General features: G+C 64.6%; 1 protein-coding gene across 4 annotated transcripts in view; it reads right to left on the reverse strand.

The window, feature by feature from the left end:
* AGAP2 (ArfGAP with GTPase domain, ankyrin repeat and PH domain 2) overlaps positions 1 to 15833 on the reverse strand; it is a 58011-nt gene that overhangs the window by 36259 nt on the left and 5919 nt on the right. The window contains exon 1 of one of the 4 annotated variants that reach the window (XM_075121412.1): positions 74 to 2598. The exons of 2 other annotated variants lie outside the window; for them this stretch is intronic. In XM_075121412.1, the coding sequence (XP_074977513.1) occupies positions 74 to 1862 (1789 nt within the window). In that variant the 5' untranslated portion in view covers positions 1863 to 2598. Of the gene's footprint in view, positions 1 to 73; positions 2599 to 15833 lie in introns of those variants that run through there. One more of the 4 variants, XM_048832106.2, reaches the window with a different exon arrangement.

Here is a 15833-nt window from a genome sequence, read left to right on the forward strand (position 1 = left end):
GCATCCCCCCCAAACTCCTCACCGTACCCCCTCCCCTCTACTGCCCCCTCCCCAGGCCTGCAGCCATACTTACTGGGTGAGGACTCCTTGGCTCGCTCGGGGCTCAGCAGTTCCCGGCTGCCCAGGCCCAACCCGGGCCCGGGGTGGGTGGGGGTGGAGGCCGGGCTCTTTGTGAAGATGCCGCTGATGAACTTGAGCATCTTGCGGTCCCGGGTGGAGGCCCGGCCACCCTCGCGGCCCCGCTTCAGCCCCACGCCGGCCTCCGAGGGGCAGAAGCCCGAGGCTGCCGGGCCCTCAGAGTCCAGGAGCAGGTCACTGTTGTCCAGGGTCTTGCTCTTGCCTTTGCGCGGGGACAGCTTCACCCTGGCGGTGGCCCGGGGGGCCGCCTCCCCGCTGCCCTTAGGGGCCCCTTTCATGCGGCCCTTGGCCTCACTCTCCGGCCACGACAGCCGGTTGCCTGGGCCCCCCTTGTGGGCACTTTTGCTGGCCTTGGGCTCGGAGCCCATCTTGACACCGCTGGTGGTCACAGTTTTGAAAGGCTTGTTGCTGACCAGCCGGAGGCGCCGGCTCCCGGCCGCTGGGTGAGGGGAGGAGGCGCCAGGGCCCAGGTGGGAGGAGAACGAGGAGCCCCCGGCTCGCCCGCCACCGCTGCCCTCGGGTGCTCCGGGCGCCCGCACTTCGGGGCAGCCCCAGCTGGCATGGCTCAGCAGCAGCCTCCGGTCTGGAGCCACCACACTGGAGGAGCAGCTGGTGGTGAGGGCTGGCAGATCTTCCCGGGAGGTCTGGCTCCTCTCGCCTGGCACCTCCAGGGTCTCATTCACCCCCGGAGTCTCTGGGGCCACAATGGCTTCTGGCTTTGGGGGCACAACCGGGGCAGCTGGGAGCAGTGCAGCATCCGGCTTAGGGGGCAGAGCTGGGTGCAGTGCAGTGTCCGGCTTAGGGGGCACAGCTGGGTGCAGTGCAGTGTCTGGCTTAGGGGGCACAGCTGGATGCAGTGCAGTGTCCGGCTTAGGGGGCACAGCTGGGTGCAGTGCAGTGTCTGGTTTAGGGGGCACAGCTGGGTGCAGTGCAGCGTCCGGTTTAGGGGGCACAGCTGGATGCAGTGCAGCGTCCGGTTTAGGGGGCACAGCTGGGTGCACTGCAGTGTCCGGCTTAGGGGGCACCGCTGGGAGCAGTGCAGTGTCCGGCTTAGGGGGCACCGCTGGGAGCAGTGCAGTGTCCAGCTTGGGGGGCACAGCTGGGGTTGTTGCGTGCAGAGCGGTACCCGGCTTGGGGGGCACAGCTGGGGCTGCTGGGTGCAGACTGGTGCCCGGCTTGGGGGGCACAGCTGGGGCTGATGGATGCAGACTGGTGCCCGGCTTGGGGGGCACTGCCGGTGGCGTCAGGGTCAGAGGAGCCTCCGCTTTGGGATCCGGAGCTCTGGGGTCTTCAGCCGGGGCACCCGGGCCCGGGGCGCTGGGCGAGGGCAGCCCCGGGCCGGCCAAGAGGGCAAGCAGCCGGCCGGCGCTCTCCGGGGAAGGGGAGGGCGAGGGAACCGGGGTCCGGGGGCTGCTGGGCGACAGCTGCAGGAAATAGTCCCCGGGGCCAGAGCTGCTGGTGCTGATCCAAAGCGCATCCTGCCGGTGGAAGCTCCGCTCCTGCCGCTTGCTCTTGGCGCTTTCCTCCGCCCGGGGCCCCTCGCCCTCCCGGCGCGCCGTCACCCCGGAGAGGCCGGGGGCGGCCGGGCTGGAGCCGGGCTGGGGGGCTCCATCTCCCGCCCCCGCCTTGGCCTGCTCCTCCGAGGGCTGCACGGACTCGAGCTTGACCAGGGTCAGGGAGATGAGGTAGGTGGTTCTCCGCTGCAGGCTGGCCCCTCTGCTCATGGGTGCCCGGGGGAGCGCATCTGCGCCCGGCGCTCCTCGCCTTCGCGGCCACCGGGCCGGCTGCGCCGAGAGCCCCTAGCGGGGCGTCGATTCCCGGGCCCGGCCGCTCCGCGCGGCCCGGCGAGCTGGGAGGCGGCGAGCGCAGGAGAGACGCGCAAGTCCGGGCATCCCCCTCCGGCCGCAGCCACTCGCGGCCCGGCCCGCCTCGGGGCGCAGCGGGGCTCAGAGCAGCCCCCGCCGAGCGGCGCCCGGGCAGCCTCGGAGCGGCCGACCCCGCGGGGGGCTCCTGGCTCTGGCGCTGCTCCGGGGCCCCCCCATGCGTCCTCCTCCTCCGGCGCGCAGCGGCAGGTGCCCCCCGTCAGGAATCGGCCATGTCGCCGGCCAGGCGCCGAAGCCAGGACCCAGCCCCCGCCTCCCCCTGCGGGAGCGCTTTCGGGGCGCGCTGTCGGAGCCAATGCCGCGTCCCCCGCTGCTTGCAGAAGGCGGCGCGGGGCGGGGTGGGGGGCGGGCGCGGGGGCGGCGGGGGGTGTCCGCAGAACCGCGGGGCCAGCGGAGGGGGCCCCCCGGGCGGAGCGGGGCGGCCGCGCCCTCGCGGGTCGTCGGTCCGGAGACTCAAGCCCCCACCCCCGCCGAGGGAGCCGCCAGCCGCCGATGGGGACCCGGGGGAAGCGAAGGAGCATCTGAGAGTTGGCACCTTGGAAAATCCAACAGCCGAGGCGTGAGGCTGCCGGCTGCAGAGGCGCGGGGAAAACCTGGGCTGGATTCCCCGGCTCGGGAATCCCTGGCCCCCTTCCCCGCCCGCCCCGAGGAGTCAGTGGGGGCGCCTATGTGATAGCCTGGCAAAGAGGGCACCCCCGGGGAGGGGGGTGACCCAGTAGGGTGACAGCGCTGGGACAAGCTCAGAGGAGCAGCTGGAGGGGGGCACCGCGTCTGGGGGAGCGGGGCGGAGGGGGATGGGGGCTGAAGGGAAGTCTGTGGGGCAGGACGTAGCACCCAGGGGAGCGGCCCTAGCAGATCGGAAGCCTGCCTGCTGAACAGCCACCCACCCCTCTGCCTACCCATCTCGGGCTCTGTCTGTCCAGCCCACCAGCACCTCCCACCCAGCTACCTGTTAGCCTGCTCTTCTTATTACTAATGTTTATTTGCCTTACGGTAACCAATGGACCAGGACCCCACTGTGCTAGGGGCTGTACATTATTTATTAGGTGTATTACGGTAGCTCCCAGGAGCCCCAGTCACACACCAGGACCCCATTCTGCCAGGCGCTGTGCACTACTAGTTGTATAATGGTAGTGGCTCCCATGGGGCCAGGTGTTGCACACTATTAGGTGTACTACGGTAGCGGCTCCCATAGTGCCAGGCGCTGCACACTATTAGGTGTATTACAGTAGTGGCTGCCATGTTGCCGGGCGCTGTACACTATTAGCTGTATTATGGTAATGGATCCTGTTGTGCCAGGCGCTGTACACTATTAGCTGTATTATGGTAATGGATCCTGTTGTGCCAGGCGCTGTACACTATTAGCTGTATTATGGTAATGGATCCTGTTGTGCCAGGTGCTGTACACTATTAGCTGTATTATGGTAATGGCTCCCATGGTGCCAGGCGCTGTACGTTATTAGCTGTATTACGGTAATGGCTCCCATGGGGCCAGGCGCTGTACACTATTAGCTGTATTACGGTAATGGCTCCCATGGTGCCAGGTGCTGTAAATTATTAGCTGTATTACAGTGATGGCTCCCGTAGTGCCAGGCGCTGTGCAAACAGAACCAAAAGAATTCTTACAACCGACGTGTTTTAAGTCTCTAAAGTGCTCACTGATCTGTCTGTCCCCAAACACGCCTCCCTCTCTCCATCCACCTGCGCGGCCCTCGTCTCCGGCACGCCACTCGAGTAGGGCCTACCCACCCCGGCCCCAGATGCCCCAGCAGTGAGCTCCGCAACTCCCCCCACCCTGAGCTCAGAGCTGGGCAGGAAGTTTGGAAACCCAAAACCCTCCCCCGGGAGCCGAGGCCTTCAGCTGGGAGACCTGGGTTCAAACCCCTGCTCTGCCTGATGTGCAGCAAGAGATCTGGCTTCCAGTCCAGCTTAGGGATGTACAGCTGGGTCTCCCGCCTCAGGCCTGGCGGCCATTCAATGCTTTGTACCCAATGGACCCGCTGGGGCAGGACAGATTCTGACTGTGCAGCCAGATGCGGGGAGCGGCGGGTTCGAATCCCTTCGCCAAATCAGCTGGAATAGGGCCTTGAACCAGCCAGCCCTGCCTGGGATCCCACGGGACTGGGGGGGTGGGCAGAGGAATTGGAACTTAAGCAATTTTTAAATGAGAGGAAACCTCTCCCCACGGTTCAGCGGCCTAAGGGGTGGGGGGTGATTGACAGCACAGGGGGGGGGGCTCTCTCTATTCTGAGCACAGGCACAGAACAGGAGGAGGTAAAAGCACCCCCCCACACACACCCACGCACGCTTTTCAGTCCCCACGGCCCACCCAGCCTTCTCCACCGAGGCTGCCGGTGACAGGGGCTAATTAATGCTAATTGCTCCTGAATATCCCCACTGACGGGGGCTGTTACAAATGATTCACATTCAGACCCCGCGTGCTCCATGAGCCACCTCCCCCCCACCCCGCTTCCTTTCCAGCACTGTCTCCTGCCAATGGGCAGCCTCGCCCCCACTCCAAGTCACCCCCCTGTGACTGTCAATCCTTGAAGGGGTGGGGTGGGAGTAGATCTAACCCTGCCCTGCCCTTATATGAGCGGTACCAGTGTTCCCCCCGCGCCCCAGTCACTGGGGGAAGCACCCGTGCAGGGCCTAGCAATCGCTGATGCCCTGTTATTAGTGGATCCAGGGACTGAATGAAGCCTTTTGTATTCCCGGTAATAACAACGCATTCTGCAGTCACAGAATAACACCACCCAGCGATCGTTAGCCCTGTGTTACAGATGGGGAAACCGAGGCACAGAGCAGGGAGGTGATTAGCCCAGGGTTCACTGCAATGGCCACAGCCCCAGGCAAGGCTCAGAGGGTGTTTCATAAAGGCACAGCGGGCCAGTATGGTCATCCCAATGTACCGATAGAGAAACCGAGGCAGGGAACTCAAAGGCAATATCTGCAAATCTTGTGGGGGGTGGGGGGCAGTGCTAAAAATCAGCCCCCTTAAATTCTTAGTTAGAGGCCTCAAAAGCAGCCAGCTGCTTAGGCACATGTGTGGCCTGTGACAAAGTGGGACTGTTCTTACTAGGGCTATGATTCTCACTTACCTAGAGACTTAAGAAATGCCTAGGGGAAACTGAGGCACCCCTACAATATTCAGAGGAAACATTAAGAACAGTCCCACTTCGTCACGTGGCCTGATTCCCATTGCAGCATGGCCAAAGGGAACCACCGGGAGGGCAGGTGAGACAGCAGGGGCTGGGGGGCGACACCCCACTCGCACCTTCTCGGCCCCCAGTGTCAGCTGCCGCACACCCCAGGGATCAGAGCCGCTGAGCCCAGACTGGTCAGTAGGAAGCGGGAGCTCACAGACCCCCTGGTATCCCCCTGGACCAATGCTGCCACCTGCCAACTCACTCTCCCGCCCTGGGGTCCTGCAGGAGCAGAGGCACCCACTCCGACCTCCAGCTGGCTGGAAGACTGCCCCCCCCCCCCGCCCCAAGCCCCATTGGACACAGTCCTGGCCACAGTGGCCCCTTTCCCTGTGTGCCCAGCGCATCTCACTGTGTGACCTAGCTGGGGCAGAACATGGCTCGCTGGCAACATGCCACCCCAGTGCCAGATCTGAGCACTAGCTCTCCACTGAGCCAAAAGGCCAGCTGAGACCCCTCGTGACTGTGACGTCTGGCTAGTGGCCAGAGATCCAGACCAGGACTGAAGAGATCTGGGCTCTGCCACTGGCCTGCTGGATGACTTTGGGCAAGTCATTTTCATGCCTCATGCCTCAGTTTCCCCATCTGCCAAATGGGTCTGTGGATCCTGGCTTCCTTTGCACAGCGCTTGGAGAGCTACTGGTGACAAGTTAATTATTATTTTTAATTATGACCATGCTCCCATATCATCTGGATGCTGAAACTGTCAGCCAACAGCGGGGGGAGGAGTCCAAGTGAGAAACAGAGCTGTCTGAGGAGCTGGACCTGGGGAACTCGCTGCCACAAGAGATAAGGAACCTCAGGCCTTGGCACGATCAGAGCTAAATACAAAACCCCAGCTCCCTTCCCATATGATCTTCACGCAGAGCGAGCTCCCACGCACACCCCCGCCAAACAATAGAATCCATTGCGCTTAACAAATGCTATCTCCTGCAGGTCAGGAAGGAAATGAGAGACTGTTACCCCTGTTTGTATCTTTAAAGATTCGGGAGGCCATCTTCATTATTTTGCACGTACTGAGAAATCCACCCATCTTCCCCTCCTGGCTTCCGGCAGTCAGAGATTTAGGGTTGTCCCAAGCACGAAGCTTGTGTCCAGGGCCTGGAAAAACTCTCCCGTGGAGAGAGATTGAAAAGATCAGGGTTGTTTCCCTTGGGAGAGGCATAAGCGGGGGTATGATAGAAACCTATAAAATATCGAGTAGTCCAGAGAAGGGAGATCAGGCGCTTCCATTCTCCTTGCCTTGTGGCACAAGGATCGCAAAGCGCTGCACCATGGAATCATGGACTATCAGGGTTGGAAGGGACCTCAGGAGGTCATCTAGTCCAACCCCCTGCTCAAAGCAGGACCAACACCAACTAAATCATCCATCTTTCCTGTATTTCTCCTCACAACTCCCCCTGTGAGGTAGGGATATTCATTACCCGCAGTTCGCCAAAGGGGGAACCGTGGCACAGAGAGGCTAAGTGCCCGTCTCCCAAGTCCTAGCCCTGGTGCCCTAACCACTGGACCGTCCTTCCTCTCTGACTTACTGTTTGGAAGGGATATTAATCCTCAGGTGTCATACTTTAAGCCACTCTAACGATTAGAGATTAGGGGAGATCTAATGCTGGGGGAGGGGAGTTTATTCCACCCATGCTGACATCCTCTTCCTCTGATGCATCTAGTGCTGGACATCGGACTAGAGGGACTGTGGGTCCAACCCACTCTGGCAATCTCTGTGTTCCTACGGGCTTCCTCTCCCACTCCGTGAGTAGCCCTGGGTTAAGCAGGAGCGGGGCCCAAAAGCCAAGGCCTAGCAGGTGGATGAGACAAATGGGCCAGCGAAGAGCCACCCCGATTCTGCCAGCACAGACCAACCGCGAGCTCGGTCCCCGCCGCAGAGTGTAATCCGTGGCTCCATTGCCCAGCCGGATCAGGAGGGAGAGACCAGACGGCTGGAGAGAAAGCTGCCGACCACAGACCCCGATTCTTAGCGACAAGCCCAGTTTTCGCTAGAAAATAACAACCCCCATCCACTGCTGCTTGATTCTGGATGCTTCCTCCCTCCCCCCCCTCCGGAGCTGACAGGAATAGATCTGTAAAAGGATCCGATCCAATCCGGCTGCCGCTCTGAGTCAGAAGAGCTGACAACAAAAATTTCCGAGATTTAAAAGAAATATATGTATCCAAAAAATCCACATTTGGTTGTTATGGCAACAGAAGCCCTGAAAATGCAGCAAAACCAGCAGGCGTAATTAAGCTAAGTGGGGGGAAATCAGCGTTCAGGGGAACGGTTAAAAAGCCCCTCAGGAAAGACATCTCGGGGTGGGGGGGGCAGAGAAACGAGCGAGTGGGTGCGGCGGAGAGAGGGGGGAGCAGGAGGCAAAGGCAAAACCAGGCGGCGTAGAAAGGCTGGATCGGGGATGCAGCCTCCATTGGCTGCACCCAGATGGGTCCCGGTAGCCACACTGCCCCCCCTGCCCCACAAAGCCAGGGCCTGAAATGCTGGACGACCCAACGTCCCTCTCTCTAGACCTTCGCTTGCGCTTGGCCCAGCTTTCTGCCCCGGGGAGGGGGCGGATCCTGGCGTCGATCGGCACCCGCCGCGGGGCCATGGTGTTGGGCGTGGAGCTGGCCCGCCTGGCGCTAGGCGCTGTACAAACACAAGCCAAAGAGTCACTCCCTGCATTCGTTGCTTTAACTGCAGCATTGCCACTCCCACCCCTGCTGTCAGCTCCCTCCAGACCGCAGCGTGGCCCCTGCCTGGCACCCGGTCTGGCAGGGTACGGGGGTATGCTCTGTCTACCCCCTCCACCTGCCCCAGCCTCCTTCCTTTGCCCTGCCAGGCCCCCTCATGGCATTTCCTCCACCAGGCCAGATGGGCTGCAGAAGGACCCTGGCCCGATCCTCTCTGCTGCGCTCTCGCAGGCGGGACAGTTGGCATCAGCTGGAGACACAGGGTGCCGTGCCCCCCCACGCCCCTCCCGGTCAGGGGCAACAGGCCAGTGGGAGCTCAGGGCATGGGGCCACTGCTGGAAGTGGACTGGAAAAAATGCATGGAGCTGAAATGAAGGGTGCCCCCCATCCCCTCCTGTGAGAACAGGGCTCCTGCTGGGGGGGCAGGGTGAGTTCTCAGAGGGGGTCTCCCCCCCCGCTTTCCCTGGGGAGATGTTAAGGGGCAAACAGCTGATCAGGGCAGTGGCCCAGGCAGGATCAAGCAGAGGACCCCTAGGACACGAGCTCTGTTGCCAGCCCCCTGAGCTCTGACCCTGCACAGCCCCCTCCACATGCAGCTTTTCCTGGGAGACCCTGCGCCCCCCTTCTGCCCTCCCCAGAGGGCGCCGCGCGCCTTCTGGAGCCCGCGGGGAGCAGCGGGTAACGCAGAGCAGCCTCGGGGTGGCTGTAATTGCCACTGAAACATGGGGCGTGCCAAGAGGGCCTAAAGCCCCATCCCACCTGCCCCTCCCACCCCATCTGAGGTCCTGTCTGTGACATCACAATCGGTCGCTGTGGGAAGCACCACGATGAGGTCCCCAGCAGACGCCCTGGGACACTCTCCGCTGGCCTTTCGGGCTGAATAACCCCCAGGTTATTTCAGGAAATCTAAATCTCTATCCCCGCCCCGCCCCCCGCTCTGCTCTGCTCCAGACGCAAACAGCCGCTCCCCACTCCAAGCCGGAGTTATTCTCAGCAGCAGCCTCTCCGAGCCGCCCTGCGTGGTACCTCTCTGCCACGTTAGCACTTAAACCCCCCTTAGGCCCCCGCCCTCCTCGGGGCGCCATTGCGGGAAACCGGCTCCCCTGTGCCTTGCCGTGAGCGGGGGGGGAGCACTCGCCCCTGGGCTGAGTAGGGTTCCCAACTGTCTAATCACACAAAACCAAACACCTTTGCCCCGCCCCCTGCCCTGAGGCCACGCCCCATGCCCTGCCCTTTCTCCAAGGCCCCACCCCTGTTCACTCCATCCCCCCTCCCTCTGTCGCTCGCTCTCCCGCACCGTCATTCACTTTCACCGGGCTGGGGCAGGGGGCTGGGGGTGCAGGAGAGGGTGCGGGATGCAGGCTCCGGCCTGAAGGCGCTTACCGCAGGCGGCTTCCAGGTGACGGCACAGCGGGGCTAAATCCCCTGGCCCCGTGCCAATCCCAGAAGCAGCCAGCACGTCCGTGAGGCCCCTGGGGGGGCAGGGGGCTCCGCGCACAGACCATGCCTACAAGTGCCACACCCACAGCTCCCATTGGCTGGAGTCAGCGCGGGGGGCGGAGGTAGCGTGCAGAGTCGCCTGGCCCCCTCTCCAGGGGCCGCAGGGACATGCCAGCCATTTCTGGGAGCGGTGCAGGGCCAGGGCAGGCAGGGAGCCTGCCTTAGCCCCGCTGCGCTGCCAGACTTTTAGCGACATCAAATCTCCCGGTTTGGCTTCAGTAGCCTCCAGGAGATAGGGCCTGATTCCGGGAGACTCCCGGCGACACCGGGAAGGTTGGCAACCCTAGTGCCGAGGGTCGAGCCGGGGAGCATGGGTGTGTCACTAACCCAGCCCCCCCTGGTCCTGCAGGCTGGGCAATATGGCTGCTGGCTGCCCAGGGCCATGACCGCCATCTTGGCAGATGCCCGGACTCTAGCCGGGAACAGCCAGCTCGGCGGGGGGGGCTCTCACAGGCCCAGGTGGATCAGAAGCACATCACGTGACAATGGCACATCTCCCTCGGTTCGCCCACCCCTTGACCCCCCCCCCCCCCCCAGGAGAGGCCCGGAGCCAGCTGCTCCGGGGGATCCGGGTCCCTCGGGCCAGGGCTGAATTTGCCAGCATGGTGGGGAGCTGCCTCCACCCCAGGCGCGGTTCCTTTCCTGCAGAGAGCGGCTGATCCTCGAACTCAGTGCCGTTTGCTGCGGGGCAGAGAAGGGTTTATTTCCCCTTTGCAAAACACTGCCTGTGAATTCAGCCCGGGGGGACGGGGATGGCGTCCCGGCCCCGTCAGCTGCGGCCGCTGTGAAACTCCAGAGCAGGCCCAGCCCCGGGAGGTGCACGGCGACCTGCCCCCATTCCCCCAGCAGCATTCTTCCACCCCACCCAGGCTGGGGCCCGAGAAGCTCAGCCCCACAAAACACGCCCCCCCTGCCCCCTCCACTAAGGCGGCTGACAAGGCTCCAGTCAGGGCCAGCCGCGGAGCTGTGGGTGCCTGTCCCATGAGCAGCTGGGCCCCCTCCCCCAGCTCTGCCAGTGCCCCTCACTCCTGACCCACAGCCCCCTGCCAGCCCAGCCCTGGGCTCCCCCCCAGCTCTGCCAGTGCCCCTCACTCCTGACCCACAGCCCCCTGCCAGCCCAGCCCTGGGCTCCCCCCCAGCTCTGCCGGTGCCCCTTACTCCTGACCCACAGCCCCCTGCCCGCCCAGCCCTGGGGTCCCTCCACACGGCGGTTCCCTCTCTTTAACCCGGGAGACAAGAACGACCCGGGTCCCTGTCACAGGGAAGGGCCCAGCTCTGCCTTTGACCCTGCTCTGATCCCTGCTCCTATCGAGCCGGTTTGTTCCTCCTTGGGGAGCTATTTATAGCAGCAGCCTCCCGTGCCCGGCTGGCACAGCAGACCTTGCAGGGAGCGAACACAATGGATCGGGGAGGCATCGCAACCCCGCGAAACCCTGCAGGACACCGGCTCCCCTTAAAGGGCCACGGTTCTGGTGCCAGCAGGCCGGCGGGAGAGCCCAGCCCCGCACCCAACAACACACCCGGGGCTGGGAACAGCTCTGGGCAAGAGTCGCCCCAGGATCTGAATGAGTCTCAGCGGATCCACTGGAGTCGACTCACCAAACTGCCAGCCCGGAGCGGGCCCTTGGCAGAGAGAGAGCCCAGTCGCGGACAGCGCCGGGAGCTGCTTGTTCTTTAAACCCACCACATGGAGAAAGTGGGGCCTCGGCAGAGCTGCAGCCCGGCAATTCACCGTAGACAGGCCTAGGCCAGCGATAGCTGTGGAGGGGGGGCGCTCCTGGCTGGAGGTGGGGAGCTCAGGGCTGGGACAGCCAGAGGCTGTGGGTCGGGATTGGGGGGCATTGGTAGAGCTGGGGGGGGGCAGGAAGCCATGCCTGGGACAGCTGGGGGCTGTGGGTCGGGATTGAGGGGCATTGGCAGAACTGGGGGGGATCGGAGAGCCATGCCTGAGACAGCTGGGTTGGGATTGGGGGGCATTGGTAGAGCTGGGGGGGGGCAGGAAGCTATGCCTGGGACAGCCAGGGGCTGTGGGTCGGGATTGAGGGGCATTGGCAGAGCTGGGGGGGGATCGGGGAGCCATGCCTGGGACAGGAAGGGGCTGTGGGTCGGGATTGAGGGGCATTGGCAGAACTGGGGGGGGATCGGAGAGCCATGCCTGAGACAGCTGGGTTGGGATTGGGGGGCATTGGTAGAGCTGGGGGGGGGCAGGAAGCCATGCCTGGGACAGCCAGGGGCTGTGGGTCGGGATTGAGGGGCATTGGCAGAGCTGGGGGGGGATCGGGGAGCCATGCCTGGGACAGCCAGGGGCTGTGGGTCGGGATTGAGGGGCATCAGCAGAGCAGCATGGGGAACAAATTTGCCCACCTCCCACTCCCGCCGGGCTGGGCTCATGCCGCAGCTCTCCCTGATACACGCTAGACACGACCCCATTTACTGAATTATAGCACAAAGCCCCAGTCACGCCCGGAACGGGTCCATGCGGCGACTGCCACGGCGTGAGCCGCTTCCCGGGACCTGGGACCACGTCTCTGCCTCTCACCCCCAGCGCCGGGAGCAGCCAGGGGCCCCCAGGGAGCGGTGCCAGCCTGGCACCGGCAGCCGCCTGGCATCTCCTGCCTGAGCCGCAAACACTGGCGAGGAGCTGTTACGACTGCGCAGGGGTCTGCCCGTTGCCAGCCAGGGCTGCCGGGCATGCAGGGGAGGGGTTGGGGGATAGCGGACCCTGTGGGGGTCGCCTTCCCCCATGCCCGCCTCTTCCCAGCCGTCCCTGACGCAGCCCCGGCCTGCCTGGCGATGGTGACTCAACTTGACCGTGGAGCCGAGCACAGCGGAGGCTCCAGAACGGGCATGCAGGGGCTGATGGGTGGCAGGAGCTGGGTCAGTCGTCCCCCACAGCTGCTGTCTGGGCAGGGCTGGGCCCGAAGCCCCTTCCCAGCTGCTAAGGCAGCAGGCAGGACCCTGCGGGGGGGTTCTGGGGGGGAAGCCCGGAGGCTCTGATCTCAGCCAGCGGCGTGCGGTGCCGGCTCTCACGGGGTCCAGCTGTGACTATGGGAGCCCAGCGCCCGCCCCGGGGTGGTGCCGGGTGGGCACAAGCTCAGCTCGCGCTGGCGTGAGATCACCCGGGATTCTCCACCCCAATGGGTCGTGGGGAGTGAACAGACGGCAAAGTCGGGGGGCGGCTTCATCCACTGTCCCACTGCCACCCCCACCAACACCCCACTTCCTCCTTCAGCCCCCCCAGCCTTCACACCCCCACTGCTTCCCCACCAGCCCCGCCAACACCCCACTTCCTCCTTCAGCCCCCCCACCCTCCACACCCCCACCAGCCCCGCCAACACCCCACTTCCTCCTTCAGCCCCCCCAGCCTCCACACCCCCACTGCTCCCCCACCCACACCCCCACCGCTAGCCCCACCCACCCACCTGCCCCCCATTCGGTTTGCCAGCCCCCAGCCCCCCATGCCTTGTACTCCGCAAACCCAGCCAGGCAGCAGTAGTAGTCCCCCTATGCCCCGGCAGGGCTATAATAAACTCGTCGGTAGGCGGCTTTCGGGGAGGCAGGGCCGCAGTTACACAGGGGAAGCGGAGATAAGATGTTGGCTTCCCGGCAGGGTGTTTGCAGCAAAGGGGACTCTCCCGGGTCCATCCGCTCCCCGCTGCGCTCGTCCCCAGAGAGGAGGGGGCCCCCTCCTCCCCGCTGCACCCCAAGTGTTGGGGGAGAATGGGGCATGGTGCCCCCAGATCCCGCCAAACCCTCCCCCCCTCCCCACTGCATCCAAGGTCTGGGGAAGAGTGGGGCATGACCCCCCACCCTGATTCCACAACCCCCACACTGCACTAAGTCCTGGCATGAGGGGGGGCGGCTACCCGCACCCTGAACTCCCACCCTTCCCTGCTGCATCCACCTCCTGGGGTAGAATTGGGTATGATTCCCCCCCCCCACGATTGCCCTTCCTCCCCCCGATCCCTCCCGACCCTTCCCAAATCGGGGGGAAAGTGGGTCGCGGACCCCTCCCCTATGGCTGCAGGGGGCAGCTCCTCTCCACTTAGCACTGCAGCTGAAATGCACGGTGCCCCCCCCGCCATGCAAACTGGGGTATGCCCCCCCCAAAGCTGCTCAGTGTGGCCCCACTGTGCCAGCATGCTACAGCCCAGGCTCTGCCTTTGGGGGTGGGGGCTGGGCCAGCGCCCTGCCTTGCAGCAGCAGCCGGCCATGTGTGGTAAAGCGCAGGGTGCCCCCCGCCCCCGGAGACTCTGGGGAGCCAGGAGCAGCCCCCCCACCCCAGCTCGTGACAGAGCTGCGTGCATCACCATGGAGATCCACCCACGGCCTGTGCTGCTGCTGAATCCCCGCTCGTTCCCCCTGCGCCCCCCCCAAACCGCAGCCTGCGCTGGGGGGTGGGGGCGAGTTCACCCCCTGTCTCCAGCATGCCCCAGGGCAGCCGGGACCGTGACTCGGGCATCCCGGGGCCGGGCTGCCCATAGAGATGCCCCCCTCCACGTGGCACCGGGCATCTGTCGGAGCACCCCAGCGCCAGAGGCAAGGAGTGCCCTCTCCCCGCTCCAGCCCACGGCCGAGCTACAGGGGACCCGGCCATGGGCGGAGCAGCTGGCGGGGCCGGCCGGGGCTCACCAGGGTGCCCGTCCCTGGGGCTCGGCTCAGCAGAGAGGGGCGGGCCTGGGCCCGGCAGAGCGGGCACTTGGCAAGAGCCCCACCGCGGGAGACAGGCTCCGTGTGCCTGGCGTGCGGCTCCCCTTCGGGGGTTGGTTCCCGAGAGCCCTGCACAGCCTCCCCGAAACCGCGGGCACCGGAGGCACCAGCGGGCCAGCTGCCTCCAGCCTGAGAGCCCGCCCCGAGCCTGGGGTCAAGACCCCCAAAGGGCTGCCGGCTGCAGGAGCCAGTCTGCTGAGATGCCTCCTGCTGGGGCGGGCCGGGACCTAGCTGAGGGACGCTAGGTCCCCCCAGATCTCGCCCGGGAGGGCCCCGGCCGGGTTCTGCTTACGCAGCGGGGCCTTGGCACCCCCAGCCCCTCCCAGGACACGCTGCGGCCGGGGTGCTCCGAGCAATGCACACGGCGGCACGGTCCCATCCAGCCCCCCAGCAGGATCCTTTGGGCTGCGGCCTTGCTGCCCCTCCTGAAAGTTCAGCCCAGCCAGGGGCCATGGCGTGGGCCGGAGATCTGGGACACGTCGGCGAGGCGTGCGGGGAGAGGGGCAGGAAAGGAGGCGGGGGGAGGGGGGTGGGCAGAACTTGCCACGAAGGGCTTGGCCGGCTCAGCGACGGCCGAGTTCCCCGCATGATGTCAGATGCCCCGCTGCTTGTGACATCACAGCCGTTGTCGCGGCAACCAGCTGTGATGTCACCCAGCGCATGCCAGGCTTTCGGAAGGCGCGGTCCCACGGTCGGCAGGATGGGGGCGGAAGAGAGTCTGGGGGATGGACCGGTCTGGAGCTCAGACCTCTCCCTGCTGTCGGCTGCCTCTGGACCCGCCTGGCCAGGTGGTTACGTTTAGGGTCCGGGCAAGGGGGTTCGGGCCCATCTCGATGTCAGGGGACTGTTGTCCCCTTACTAACATTCAGTGGGGGGGTTTCGGTTGGCTAGCTCCCAGTCCCAAAAGAAAGGGGAAGGAATGATGGGAAATCAGGCCCCTGAGATTGTCCCCAGGGGCAATGGGGAGAGGTCAACGCTCCAGGTCAGCCTGATTGACAGAGCGGGCAGGGTAATGAGGGAGTCAGGGGGCTGGGGCGGGGGGGTCCCCTCCTTCATATGAGCCGGAGTTGCCTGGATCAGACAGGGCGGGGCCGAGCTAAGGAGACAGCAGGGGCCCGAGCTAAGCTGGGAGCAGAGCCGGGCCAGCCAGAGGGGCCAGAGAAGCAGCCCAGGGAGCAGACCTGTGCTGGGAGCAGAGCTGTAGCCCCAGAGCCAGGGGGGCCGGAGAAGCAGCCCAGCAGTAGCCGTGCTGGGGCAGAGTGGAGCTGGAGGAGCTGGGGCCGGAGCAGTCCGGAGCTGGGTGCGGTGAGCTGGGGAGAGCGAGGGGGACCCTGGGCAGCGGGCCCAGTGCAGAGAGATGCCCCAGCCAAGAGGCTCTGCAGGCCAGGGGGATCGTAACCCCGACAGGGGCGACGCTGGGAAGAAGGGTCCTGCCACCTAGAGCCTGAGGGCGTGTGGCCACCGCCAGGGCAGGTATCTGGCCCGCAGCATCCCTGCAGCACAGCTGGGCCTGGGCAGGGGCTGGGACGTGTGAGGATCAGACTGAACTGCCCTGATGTTCCAGAGACGCTGGGTGTGACGTCCCCATGCCACAGAGCGGGGTGACGTGTTTTCCTTTCACCTTTCCTGTTTTTCCCTTATTTTTTAAATCGATTCCTGTTTAATAAATTGTATTTGCTTTGAACTGTGTGTGATGATCAGTGGGTCAGTGAAGCGT

Source organism: Caretta caretta, chromosome 20 (genome assembly GCF_965140235.1).
Source record: "Caretta caretta isolate rCarCar2 chromosome 20, rCarCar1.hap1, whole genome shotgun sequence".
In the NCBI taxonomy this organism is placed as follows: Eukaryota; Metazoa; Chordata; order Testudines; family Cheloniidae; genus Caretta; species Caretta caretta.